The 12053-nt window shown below is 43.3% G+C and overlaps 2 protein-coding genes across 2 annotated transcripts in view; both read left to right on the forward strand.

Annotated features, from left to right (window-relative positions):
* The first annotated feature begins 1573 nt into the window (after positions 1-1573).
* Positions 1574-5965, forward strand: RPLP0 (ribosomal protein lateral stalk subunit P0). The gene is made up of 8 exons (XM_060250278.1): positions 1574-1681; positions 1815-1922; positions 2616-2791; positions 3135-3222; positions 3460-3606; positions 3814-3999; positions 4491-4631; positions 5741-5965. The coding sequence occupies exons 2-8, from the start codon at positions 1869-1871 to the stop codon at positions 5894-5896; spliced, it is 948 nt and encodes a 315-aa protein (XP_060106261.1). The 5' UTR covers positions 1574-1681; positions 1815-1868; the 3' UTR covers positions 5897-5965.
* Positions 5966-9184: 3219 nt separating this feature from the next.
* The window catches only part of GCN1 (GCN1 activator of EIF2AK4), a 66904-nt gene continuing 64035 nt past the window's right edge, over positions 9185-12053 (forward strand). Inside the window, exons 1-2 of the mRNA XM_060250400.1 lie at positions 9185-9315; positions 11889-11991. Of these exons, the coding sequence (XP_060106383.1) occupies positions 9298-9315; positions 11889-11991 (121 nt within the window). The 5' untranslated portion in view covers positions 9185-9297. The remainder of the gene's footprint in view (positions 9316-11888; positions 11992-12053) is intronic.

Raw genomic sequence — 12053 nt, forward strand, 5'->3', positions numbered from 1 at the left:
TGAAGCTTTGGGCAAGAGATAATGATAAGTTCTCTCTCTTGGGATGGCCCTCTGCTCTTTGCAGCAGGGCTTTTTTTGGGCAGGAGCACGCAGGAGCAGAGCTCCGTCTCGGCTGACCAAGGCTCCAGCTGGCATGCTGAGGAAGGCGTGGGGAGGCTTCTTTAAACACCTTTCCAATGGCTTCAGCACTGGAAAGACATGGGGAAGCTTCTGCTGTTTTTTTTTCTACCAAAAAAGTGCTCGGTAGCAGTGTTGATGGGCAGAAAACCATAAGAGCCAAAGGGAGGAACTGGGTCCATTAGAGAACTGAGGCAACCTACAAGGGGAAGGTGCTCTCTGTCTTGTTGGCCTTGCCACTCAGATTCATAGCTCCCCTGCTCCTCTTGTACAATGGAAGCAAAAGAGAATTTTTTTTTTTACATTATTTGCAGTAGAAACAGAACCGACTGCAGCTTCATTCTCACTTAAGATTCAGCATTTTCCTTGCCGGTATACCTATGAATAAGGATTACTAGTTTTGAACCCCAGTCATTCTAGCCATGCCAATTGAGACACCCTCACAGAAGAGTTTCTGTCCCCTATGAAATAATCCTCCATTCTGTCTGATCCAAAGTATTGTTTTAAAATAAGGGTATTCCCAGCCACCCTTGCACCCATGAATAAGGAACCAGGGTTTTGCAGGAGGCATCGCATATTAAAATGAGTTGCCAAATAAAATTTTGGACTAGTTATAATTGTGTTTTGCAGGGGGCAGTCAGCAGATCATGGGGATGTAGGATACAGGGTGTTTCACAGCTTATTTGAGGGATCAGTCACTTGTTTTAAAGAAGTCTGCTGATTTGAGACTTAAATGAGGTACTGGGAAACAATTTAAGATTTGATAGTGACTTCCACTCAGTCTGCTAATTTAAATACATACACAAAACAATATAAATGTAAAAATATGCAGGAAGCTTGTAGCCCTTGAAGGTTTAAGACACTAAATAATGCACTTTTCAAACCACATTCCAACTGGGTTTTACTGTGTGACTGGCAAAATCAAATTGGAACATTCGCTGAAAGTTTTTTTCTAAGTGCATTATTTATTGGGTTTTAGCGGTTTACGTTTGCTATGCAAAAGCCGCGGCACTAACTGTAACTCCGGCACAGATGGTGGGAAATCCGGCTGGATGCTGCAGAGGGAACAGGATTGTGACTGCGAGGTAAGTTGTGTGCGAAAACGGTATTATATTTAATAATAACGTTGCAGTATGCATATTAACAGCAAAGCTGCTGCACTAGCCGCCTAACCCTTTCCATGTTTGTTGAAAAGCAAGTCCCACTTAATCGCTAACTCCTACGGAACTTCACAAGACTGCAGTTTTGAAAAGTTTTCCACAACTCAGCGAGCGTTTAAGTACGCCCACCAGCAGGGCGCGCCTGCAAGACGCTATGTCGGTGTTTCTGGCTTCTACTTTTAAGAGGTGGAGCTCCTGTTGGAAGGATAGTTTCCAAAGCCAATCACATACAACAGTCGCCTTCTCTTTCCCTCCCCTTTTATTGGCCATCTCCGCTCGCCCAATTAACTGCGAGGCGGAAAGGAAGTTCGTGCTTGTTGCTGATTGGTTGCGGCGCGCCGAGTATATAAAGGAGGGAGGTGGCGGCGTTCGCCCTTTTGTTCCACGGAGGCCTCGTGAGTGAGGTGAGTGTAGGAGGCCCGTTGGGCCTTTAGGCTGCGGCCTAGGAGAAATTGGGTTAGGCAAGGCCGATGGTGGGGCGGCCGTGGCTGCAGCTCAGGTCAATGGTGCTGACTCATTTTCCTCTCCCTTATCCAGGTAACATCCCTTGTCTTTAAACCGCCGCCGCTGCGCGATCCTTGGGTCACCGCGATGCCCAGGGAAGACCGAGCCACGTGGAAGTCCAACTACTTCCTTAAGATTATCGTGAGTTCTCCGCGAGGGGCGTCATTGGAGGCGGGAAGGGACAGGGTTCTTCTGAGCACGCATAGAGTGCTTTCTTATAACCAGAGCCAGTAGTCAGGCTGAGGGTATTAATAGTGGGGGTTTGCAAATACTTGCGGAGTGCTCCGAAGGAACGGCTTTATGCAATGTGGTCCATAGCGTTAAGTGAAGGTTTCTTGAGCATGTGTAGAGTGTGTTTTTGTCTCAAAGTTAGACAGCGTTAACAATGGAAGCCCATTACTGATAGCATACTGAGCTCTTACAGCGCACGATAGACTGTTCAGGTGGTAGTACTTATTTCGTGATGTGATAGAATAATTCTCAGTATCGGTTGAACTTTAAGAAATAGGCCTGTGGGGAAAAAACTGCACAAGTACCAACTTCTGACTTTGAGATGTCACTTTCAGAAGTTGATTTGAATGCTTCAGAAGCATGCATTGGATGTGTAGGAAATATTTTTTCCTTTGTAGTTACCTGCTGTTGAAGGAGTGACTTCATTTTAAGACACTTATAGAGTGCTGATAGTGGATCAAGTTTGAAGCCTTAAGTTCCATGTAAGAACCCCTAGTGGTGACAGTTGTCATGAAAAAAATGCACCTTCTTTACCAGACCACAAAGTGCTGGTCTCAAGTCTGAAATTCTTCATGGCTTTTTTGTTGTCGTTTGCTTCTGTAGCAACTCTTGGATGATTATCCAAAATGTTTCATCGTGGGAGCAGACAATGTTGGTTCCAAACAAATGCAACAAATCCGTATGTCTTTGCGTGGGAAGGCTGTCGTCCTGATGGGGAAGAACACCATGATGCGCAAGGCTATCCGAGGACACCTGGAAAACAATCCTGCTCTGGAGAAGTGAGCAGTTCTGGTCTTTTGGTGAAAGAGGGTCTCTGATGTTGAATAGCATATCCTAGTTGGCCAGCTCACTTTCTGACTGGTGGGAGGACTGAGAAAGATGACAGGGTCTCCTGCTGACTTGCTGAGACCAAATATTTTATACCTAGTCATTCTATCAGCTGGTATAATTCTGAGTTTGAATCTTGCCTTCAATAAACTCACAAGGATGTTGTAGACTAGCCTGATACTCGTTCTTTAATCTGTTGTGCAGGGCTAGTACTGGTTTACCTTTTGACAATTATTCTAGGTGGGATGATGCAGTGTGTTGACTATGCAAATACCATCTTTCCTGCTTTTTTAGGCTTCTTCCTCATATTCGTGGCAACGTGGGGTTTGTGTTCACAAAGGAGGATCTGACGGAAATCCGGGACATGTTGTTGGCCAATAAGGTAAAGGACAAATCAGCTGTAATTTAAAGTGCCATTAATAATGAGCTGTAAGGAAAGAGTGTCAGAGTGTTCATCCTGTGAGGGTGGGAGCACCTCTATAAGAGTCTGTGATGGATGGATCTTGCAGCTTGAGCCATTGGGGCAGTGTCCTGATTTGCTCAGTGATTTTAAAAAGAAATGGCTGTAACTTTTGCAGGACTACAAAAACCAATGGATTTTCTGTTTTTTTTTCTTTAGGTGCCAGCTGCTGCTCGTGCTGGTGCTATTGCGCCTTGTGATGTTACTGTGCCAGCCCAGAACACAGGGCTGGGTCCTGAGAAGACCTCCTTCTTCCAAGCTTTGGGCATCACCACCAAGATCTCCAGGGGCACCATTGAAATCCTGGTAAGGCCCATGATGATACCATCTCTCGATTGGGCATCAGCTTTCTTGTTGTTTTGGACAACATGTAGAATGAGCTGGTGCTTATCTAGAATCATTTGCTGGGCAGTGCTTGTTTATTTTAGGGGCGTTCCTAAAATATTTTTTTCCAGACTGTTGGGGCTGTGTACTGTGGTGGTGGAATCACATGTCTTTTGTGTCATTTCTTAGAGTGATGTGCAGCTGATCAAGACTGGAGACAAAGTGGGTGCCAGTGAAGCCACACTGCTGAACATGTTGAACATCTCACCCTTCTCCTTTGGGCTCGTCATCCAGCAGGTGTTTGACAATGGCAGCATTTACAACCCTGAAGTTTTGGACATCACTGAGGAGGCCTTACACAAGCGTTTCCTGGAAGTAAGAGATGCTTCTCTCATGTGCATATGTTGGTGTGTAGGGTGCAAAACACAGGACTGTTGATGGCGCTTGTGTGGGTCCGTGGTAAAAAACTTGCTTTGATTGTGTGAGCTGTCAGGCTCAGTTCCAGCAGTTTCCAGTTTGGAAGGATCCAGGAGTGTAGGGGGCAGGGAAAGACCTCTTCCTGGGGCCTAGAAGAGTTGCTGTGCTAGTTGGAACTATGATTTGATTTAGCATAAGCGAGATACATTTGTATTTGCAAGTTTTTAGAAGCAGTTGAGCAAAATTTGCAGTTTTGTCTAATAGCCCCTAGTTAAAACTGGCTGGTTCGATGACGGCCAATTGACTGTAGAGAGGTTGTATAACAAGTGGCATTTTTGGAAACAGATCCTTCTTTCATTTGTATTGTGAATTGTGGCCCACCATGTTGCAATTACCATTGTAGAGCTGGGAATTGCATCCTGAGACTCAACACGTTTTGCCTCTTTTAGGGTGTCCGTAATGTTGCCAGTGTCTGCCTGCAAATTGGCTACCCAACTGTTGCTTCTGTGCCCCACTCCATCATCAATGGGTACAAACGAGTCTTGGCTGTGGCTGTGGAAACTGATTACTCTTTCCCATTGGCTGAAAAGGTAAAAAGCCTGAATAGAAGTTTTGAAGTAGTTCTAATGCTTATAGCACAGCTCCTAACTGATTTGATTAAGCTTGGTTCTGGGGTGCAGGTTGTTGAACTTTAAACTGTCCTATGACCAGAACTATGTGAGAACTGGCATTTAGAGTCCTGTGGAATGTGTGCGGGGTGTGTATTTACAAAGTCCCCTATTCAGTTAATTGATTGGAGCTACAGACAAACTGGGTAGACTTAAAGCAAGCTTCTCTATCTGCTTGGTGAGGATTATAGTGGCCCATCATACAGGAGCATTGTAAGGCTTACTTGTTGTATTTGTAAAGTGCTTTGAACACTCCATTTTTTCAAATTGTGAGAGTAATCCAAATATTTGCAGTGGAGGAAGCTAATAATTATAATCACAGGCTAAGCTGATCTTGCCAGATCTTGGAAGCTAAGCAGGGTTGGCGCTGGCAAGTAAATGGATGAGAGACCTCCAAGGAATACCAGGATTGTGATGCAGAGGCAGGCAATGGCAAACTACCTCTGAAGATCTCTTGCCTTGGAAACCCTACAGGGTTGCCATAAATCAGCTGTGACAACACTTTCAACCAGCAGCGGTCATTATAATGCAGCACGTTAGCATTATGATATGTAATCTGCTTTTGTCTGCTCATGAGCAGGGCACTCTTTTAATACAGAGGACTGAAGCCTTATTCTTAACTAGTGGAAAACACGTTTAGTAACTTCTGGCTTCTGAGATTGCCTCAGGCACTGTCCACATCTTTCATATATTCACCTCTGCAAACAGAAGGACTAGAAGCTTAAATGAATGTGGCTTAAGATTTTGGAAGAAGCTGCATTTTGGCAGTTACCACACCCAGTGACTTTTTATTGTGTTAATGGGATTATGTCACATGTTCAGCCCTGAGTGTATGAGGTTTCCAAGGCTCAGATCTTGTTTTCAATCTGTCTGTGTTTTGCCTTAAGTCATTTCCACTTGGATCTTTAGAAAGCAAATGGCTTCCTTACAAGGGACACAAATGTCATTTTTGATGGATCCTGTGGAGGATACTAAGTGGATCCACTTCATCTTTGTTTGAAACTAATTGGTGCCTTTTGCCCCCTTAATAGGTGAAGGCCTTCCTGGCTGATCCTTCAGCTTTTGTGGCGGCTGCCCCAGTGGCAGCTGAGACTGCTGCTCCCGCTGCAGCAGCCCCAGCCAAGGAAGAAGTGAAAGAAGAATCTGAAGAGTCTGATGAAGACATGGGATTTGGTCTATTTGACTAAACTGCTGGTTTGTGTCATGTGCCAACCAGAGCAGAGCGAAAGAATAAGAATAAAGATTACTTCTCTATACACCTGTGTCATATTGCAGTGTCTGCTTTCAGAAGATGAGGCATGTAATGGTCTTGCCTATGATTTAAGTTCTAACCTTGGGATCTGGATTGAGTGATGACCAGATTTTGTGGGTTACAGAGCAGGTTTTCCTTGGGCTGCTGTTCTCTGAACTGAACAGAGGGAGGAAAAAACCTCACAATCTGCTCAGTCTTGGGTGGGGTTTGGGAATAAACTGCTTGATTCCAGTGTTATTGTGTAATAAATATACTTCCCCCTGATAAAAATGTAAAAAAACAAAACCACTTTCAGTTTATTTTGCAAAGGCCCTTTTAGAGAGGTTTATAGCTCACTGCAGCATTTCTGACAATGCCAATATTATCTGCCAGAACTCAGATTTGTCAGTATCAATGATTACTTGTAGCACTTCTAACCTCAACTCATTCTTGTACAGTGGCTTGAAGGAGATTGCTGCATGTAGACTGGAGTGTATTGCATGGAACAACTTCAACACTGCAAGCGTCATTGAAAGTATTTGGATAGATTTCGTAAATTTCTATAAATTTGAGTTCTAACTTTTGCCTGGCCTTTGATAAACACCAGTTCACATAATACCTTTTATTAAGACCAACCAAATGATACATAACAGTGGGCAAGTTTGATAGAGGTGCCTGTGTTGAATCTGACAAAGTCAATACCACCTTAAAAGCTAAAATTCCAGCATAGCATTTGTGAGTTGGAGTTTATGAGATGCAACTTTATGCTGCAAGATGTTTACTAGGCTCCTGTATAATTTTGATGTAAAGACTAACACAACAATCTGTCCTTTTTGATATTTGTAGACTTCAATTTACATGTCCGGTCCAGACTGTTGGGGAAAAGGTATTACAGTACCATACTCCACCTAAGCAAGCAAAAAGTAACTCATTTAGTGCCTTCTTAGGACCATCTAAAATATGACGTGTATGAAAGCCCCAGTGGAGGAGAAGTGTTTAATGCTATGCTTGAGGTTTGTTTTCTGCCTCCTTTGTGTGGACAACAAACGTGATTTGATAAATTGGGAGTGGGTTTCACTTTAGCCTTTAAGAAGGAGGAAAGATGGTGTCCATTTGAGAGTAAAAACCAGCAGTTAATTAAGTACAAAGCACCAAAAGAAGGCACCCTAGAAGACCAAGAACAGTGGACATGAAATTCTTGCATTAACAAAAAGATTGATTTACATTATATGCTTACTTGATAAACATCTGGTGGTTGAGTGGCAGACTCTAATCTGGGGAACTGGGTAAGAGTCTGCCCTCCACATGAAGGTGACCTTGGAGTCAGTCACAGTTCAGAGCTCTCTCAGTCCCCCCAAATAAGTCTAGCTTGCTGCAAGAGAGTTAGAACTTGGCTGCCAGAACTTGGATCTCCTGGCTATACCATACACAGTGCCATATGATTATTATTTTATTATGTGGAATTACATCACTGCTGAACTCCATTCCACAAATACAAGCCTTCCCAGTGCTACCCCAGATCTCCAGGAATTCCCCACAGTTCTATTGATAACCGTAGGAACTGTAATCTTTGAAGGCACATATTTTAGAAGCCTTCATAGCAACTTGTAAATTTGAAAAGTTAGTGAATGGTGTGGAGAAGTATTTTCTGTTGCCTTCATTAAAGACACAATACAACACCGCCCCCCCCCCAGTCCACCATTTTGTGGTGGTGGACATTTCGGCTGCCTCAGAGATCCGAGAAACCTGAAAAGTAGATCACTGTTCTATGACTTTTAGAAGTAGTTGTAAGTAGTTCGTTCTAAAGAGAGTAGGTGTGGTTAGCGTGGTAGATGAGGATCTGGGAAACCCAGGTTGCCATTAGAAGTGTTCTGGGTGACCCTGGGACAGTCACCTACCTCACTGAGTTATTGGCTGGTTAAAAGGGAGAACCAGGAATACAGGAAGCTGCTTTGGATCCTCATAGGGGACACAAATCAGTAATTAAATGTAATGTCACTGGAAAGAAGCAGCTGTGTCAGTCTGATCTAGCAAAGTTTCCACACTCCCACAAATTTGAACTGGAATATAGGGTTTTTATCTAACTACTACCCCAATTCTCTTAATAAAACCAGGGACCTCCCCGTTACAGATGTTCACCTACCTACAGTGTTCTCTCTAAGCCAGGGGTGTCAAATATGCAATTCGGGGGCTGAGTCAGGCCCTTGGAGGGCTCCTATCAGGCCCCTGAGCAACTGGCTGTCATCTTCCTTTTCCCTATCTCTTCCTTCTGCATAACAGCTTGCTTTGCAAGGCTTGCTCAATTGCACAGCAGCTACAGAGCAAAACCTCTTTTCTCCATTGGCTGAGGCTCCTCCCTTAAGGAGGAAGAGCTTGCTTTGCCAGGCTCTCAATTGCACAGCAGAGCTGAGCCAAGCCTCTCTTCCTTCTGTTGGCTGAGGCTCCTCCCCTACCAGTCACCTGGGGAAGGAAGGAAAAAGCCAGAGCTCTTTAAGACCAATGAGTGCTAACGTTTTAAGCATGTTTTAAGTTGTTTTTTAAAAAATTAAAATATATATAGCAAAGAGAAATTTTATAAATAAATATACATATATGTTTGTGTTCTTTATAAAATGTATATCTCTGCTACCTAATCTTAAATAGGTACACACATGGCCCCGCCCGACATGGCTTGGCCCAACAAGGTCTCATTTATGTCAGCTCCGTCCCTCATAACAAATGAGTTCTACACCCCCTGTTCTAAGCTGAGTTAGTGTGAGCTAGCTCACAGATTCTTAGCATCCAGCTCACACATTTTTGTCTTAGCTCAGGAAGAATGACCCCAGAGCATACTAATTTATGCAGTAGCTCACAACTTTAATGTCAGTAGCTCAGTAGAATTTTTGCTCACAAGACTGCAGCTTAGAGGGAACATTGTTCACCTAACTAATGAATTAGATTTTAATTTTTACATAACAACATTTCACAGTGTTTCCTACATCCCACGATTCTTGCTGTTTATTTTTATAACCCTACACAAAATATCTGTATGGTGAGGTTACCAGGGGGGTAAGAGTGTTAGTCTACTGTAGTAAAATAAAACAGCAGTCCAGCAGCGCCCCGCTTCGCGCATCAGGACTTCTGTATAGGAAAGATACACTTATAGCCTAATCGAATATTGTTAAAAGGACCCTCTCCCTGTCCCCACCCCGCCTTGTCGCTTAGCAACTGTAGAAAGGGAGAGGAAAGTCTGAGGGCGTGGCAGGCGGCGCAGGCCTTTCTCGTTCTTTCGTACGCTGACGGGCTTTTGACGTAAGCACACTGCGCCAACCACACGGCATGCGATGTTGATACTGTTTCCGGGTCGGAGCCGGCGCTATGGCGGCTGACACGCAGGTGGGTGCTGCGGTGGGGGGCTGGCAAGAGGAGAGGGGCGAACGGAGCCCAGGTTGAGCAGGCGAGGGCGGTTGGCTCCCTCGACCTCCTTTTCTTGGGCTTGAAACGGCTTCTGTCTGTCCCCCTTCTTTCCTGCTAACCTGTCACGAGGAGGTTCACGGTCCTTTGACAGGGTGGGGAGGGGTAGTTCAGTCTGCTTGAAGAGTCCTTGTTTTAATAGAGGAGGAGGAGGGAAAAGAAAGCGGGTTTCCTTTAGGGTTGAGAACTGTGGCCGCCTAGTTTGTTTTAAGGACGCAAGAGACCTGGCAGGTCTGACCGAAGTTCATTCTACTGCTTTTCCACAGTGTTTAATCAGCTGCCTTTGAGAAGCCCACGAGCAGGGTGTAGAGTCCAACCTCTGGTATTGTCTCAGCAGATTGTATTAGGGATATGCTACCTTTAAATAAGGTATTAAATAAGCCAGGAATCTGACTCCTTTCCTTGTAAGGCGAGCTGTCACTTGTGGCTGGGAATTTGTTTACCCCAAATCTACTGCACATTAGTTTCAATGACTGGCCCTGAGTTCAAGTGTTAAAACCAGGGATAGTCATTCTGTCATTATGCTTTTCCCTCCTGAATCATATGTAATTTTATAAAAGTACATAACGCTTTCAAGATACATACTTTGAAAAATCTTGTTGGTCTTTAAGGTGCTACTGGACTTGGATCTAGCTGTTTTCTATTGCCAACCTACTTGACTACCCCCTGAAATAACATTCCTGTCAATTAATGTTATATCTTAGAAGCCATGTTGGTTCTAGTGGTTATGTCCACTATCATTGATGGGTTATGTGTCCATTTTTTGACCTTCAGTAGAATTGATATTCACAGTCAACTGTAAAACAGGGATTATGATGGCTTCCTTCCTTTATGTCCTGTCTTTCTTCTCAGTGGCAACCCAAAGTGGCTTGCATGGTTTTCCTTGCCTCCATTTTATCCTCACATCAACTTGGTGATGTAAGTTAGGCTGGGGATGTCCTGAAACTGAATACATTAAAATATTATATCAGTAGTGGTGGTACATATTTGATGTATTGGATAGACTGCCAGACGCAGGAAGACCTACTTTGCATGTTGGGTTTTTTTGTGTGTATGTGTGGTGGTGCAGGAGCTACATATGCTCCCCTGAGTCTTGTGCCAGATAAAATTAAAAAGCAGTATATAATAATAGTATAACGGTAATTTGACTGTTTAAAATGCAGTGCTTCATGCTATGGAATTACTTTTTTATTGTACTATGGAAAGTTAGAAATAGCTAAGATGAGAAAAGGACCTAATTCAAACCCTGCTCTGGCAATGAACTCAGTCGGTTGTCTTTGTCAAGCTATTATCTTTTCAGCCTCTTCATCTGTAATATGGCAAGAGGCTAGAACTATCTTAAAATGTTGCTGTAAGGATTATTAAAATATGTATGGGAAACTGGAGTTCTTGTTGTCATAACCTAGCCTCCTCCACATGCTTCCCTAGTTATCTCTGGTTTTATTTTCTGGGTTTATCCCTGCTAGCACTGTACTTTGATCCCAATTATTTTCTTATGCACAAGCCTTATGGCTTTCAGTACTTCATGTCAGTGGCACCATTTTATAATTCTATATCCCAAACCACTCCCCTTTTGCCTGATTTTATAGTTGCTCTTAAATGTATTATATCTACAACTTGCTGTACATGTAGATTCCCCCCTCTCCCAGTTCACAAAGAACAGGAGAGACAACAAACAAGAACACACCATAGCCAGGAAGTAGCAGGATTTCTGGTTGTTTGGATTCTTATCTCCCTGAGGTGATCTTGCAGGTGATCCATGTGATATACAAATGAGGCAGAAAGTCTGTGCAGGCAAACTCATTAGTACTATCCATCAGCTGGAAGTTTTAATCTTGTGCTATCTCAGGTTGTGTGGTGTCACTGAATAAAGCTACTTGTGGGCCAATTTTACAAATACGCCCACATTTTGTACTACCTGTTTTGTCCACGCATACTTATTTTAGTCATTTGTGGTAAGAACCATCATATGCAAGAACCATCATTTCTCTGTAGGCCCTTCTTATACACTTCAGACAGCCAGGTTAGCAGTTCTTTTCAGGCTGGTATAGATGCATCAGCTTGGATCTCTTTGCCTATTTTGTCCTTGGGTACTTTTTCTGTCTGTTCCATGACACTAGAATTCAAATTTAATGAAGTGGATAGGCAGTAAATTCAAGACAGACAACAGAAAGCACTTCTTTGTACAGAGTGTAATTTAGTTCTATGTTGTTGTCCAGATGTACCAATGGTGACTAACTTAGCTGGTTTTAAAGGGAGTAGACAAACTCATGGAAAATAGATTTGTCAGAAGTTATTAGCCATGATGATTAAATGAAACTCTGTGCTCAAAGATAGTTGTAGGGGAGGATTCCAGAGTAACTTCCCTGCTTGTGGCTATCTAGTTAACCACTGTGAAGAAACAGAATGTTGATCTGCATAGACTTCTGGTCTGATCGTGGACTCCTCTTACTTTGGTTGTTCATTCCACCCTGCTTTTCAATTGTTTACTTTAGGTTTCTGAAACCCTGAAGAGGTTTGCAGTGAAAGTGACCACATCCAGTGTGAAGGAACGAAGAGAAATCCTCAGTGAACTTGGAAGATGCATCACTGGAAAAGGTATATTTGTTTTGCTATAAAAGCAGTAAATTATTATTTTTATTTCTGTGCAGCCTCTTCAG

Source organism: Heteronotia binoei, chromosome 11, assembly GCF_032191835.1.
Source record: "Heteronotia binoei isolate CCM8104 ecotype False Entrance Well chromosome 11, APGP_CSIRO_Hbin_v1, whole genome shotgun sequence".
Classification (NCBI taxonomy): domain Eukaryota; kingdom Metazoa; phylum Chordata; class Lepidosauria; order Squamata; family Gekkonidae; genus Heteronotia; species Heteronotia binoei.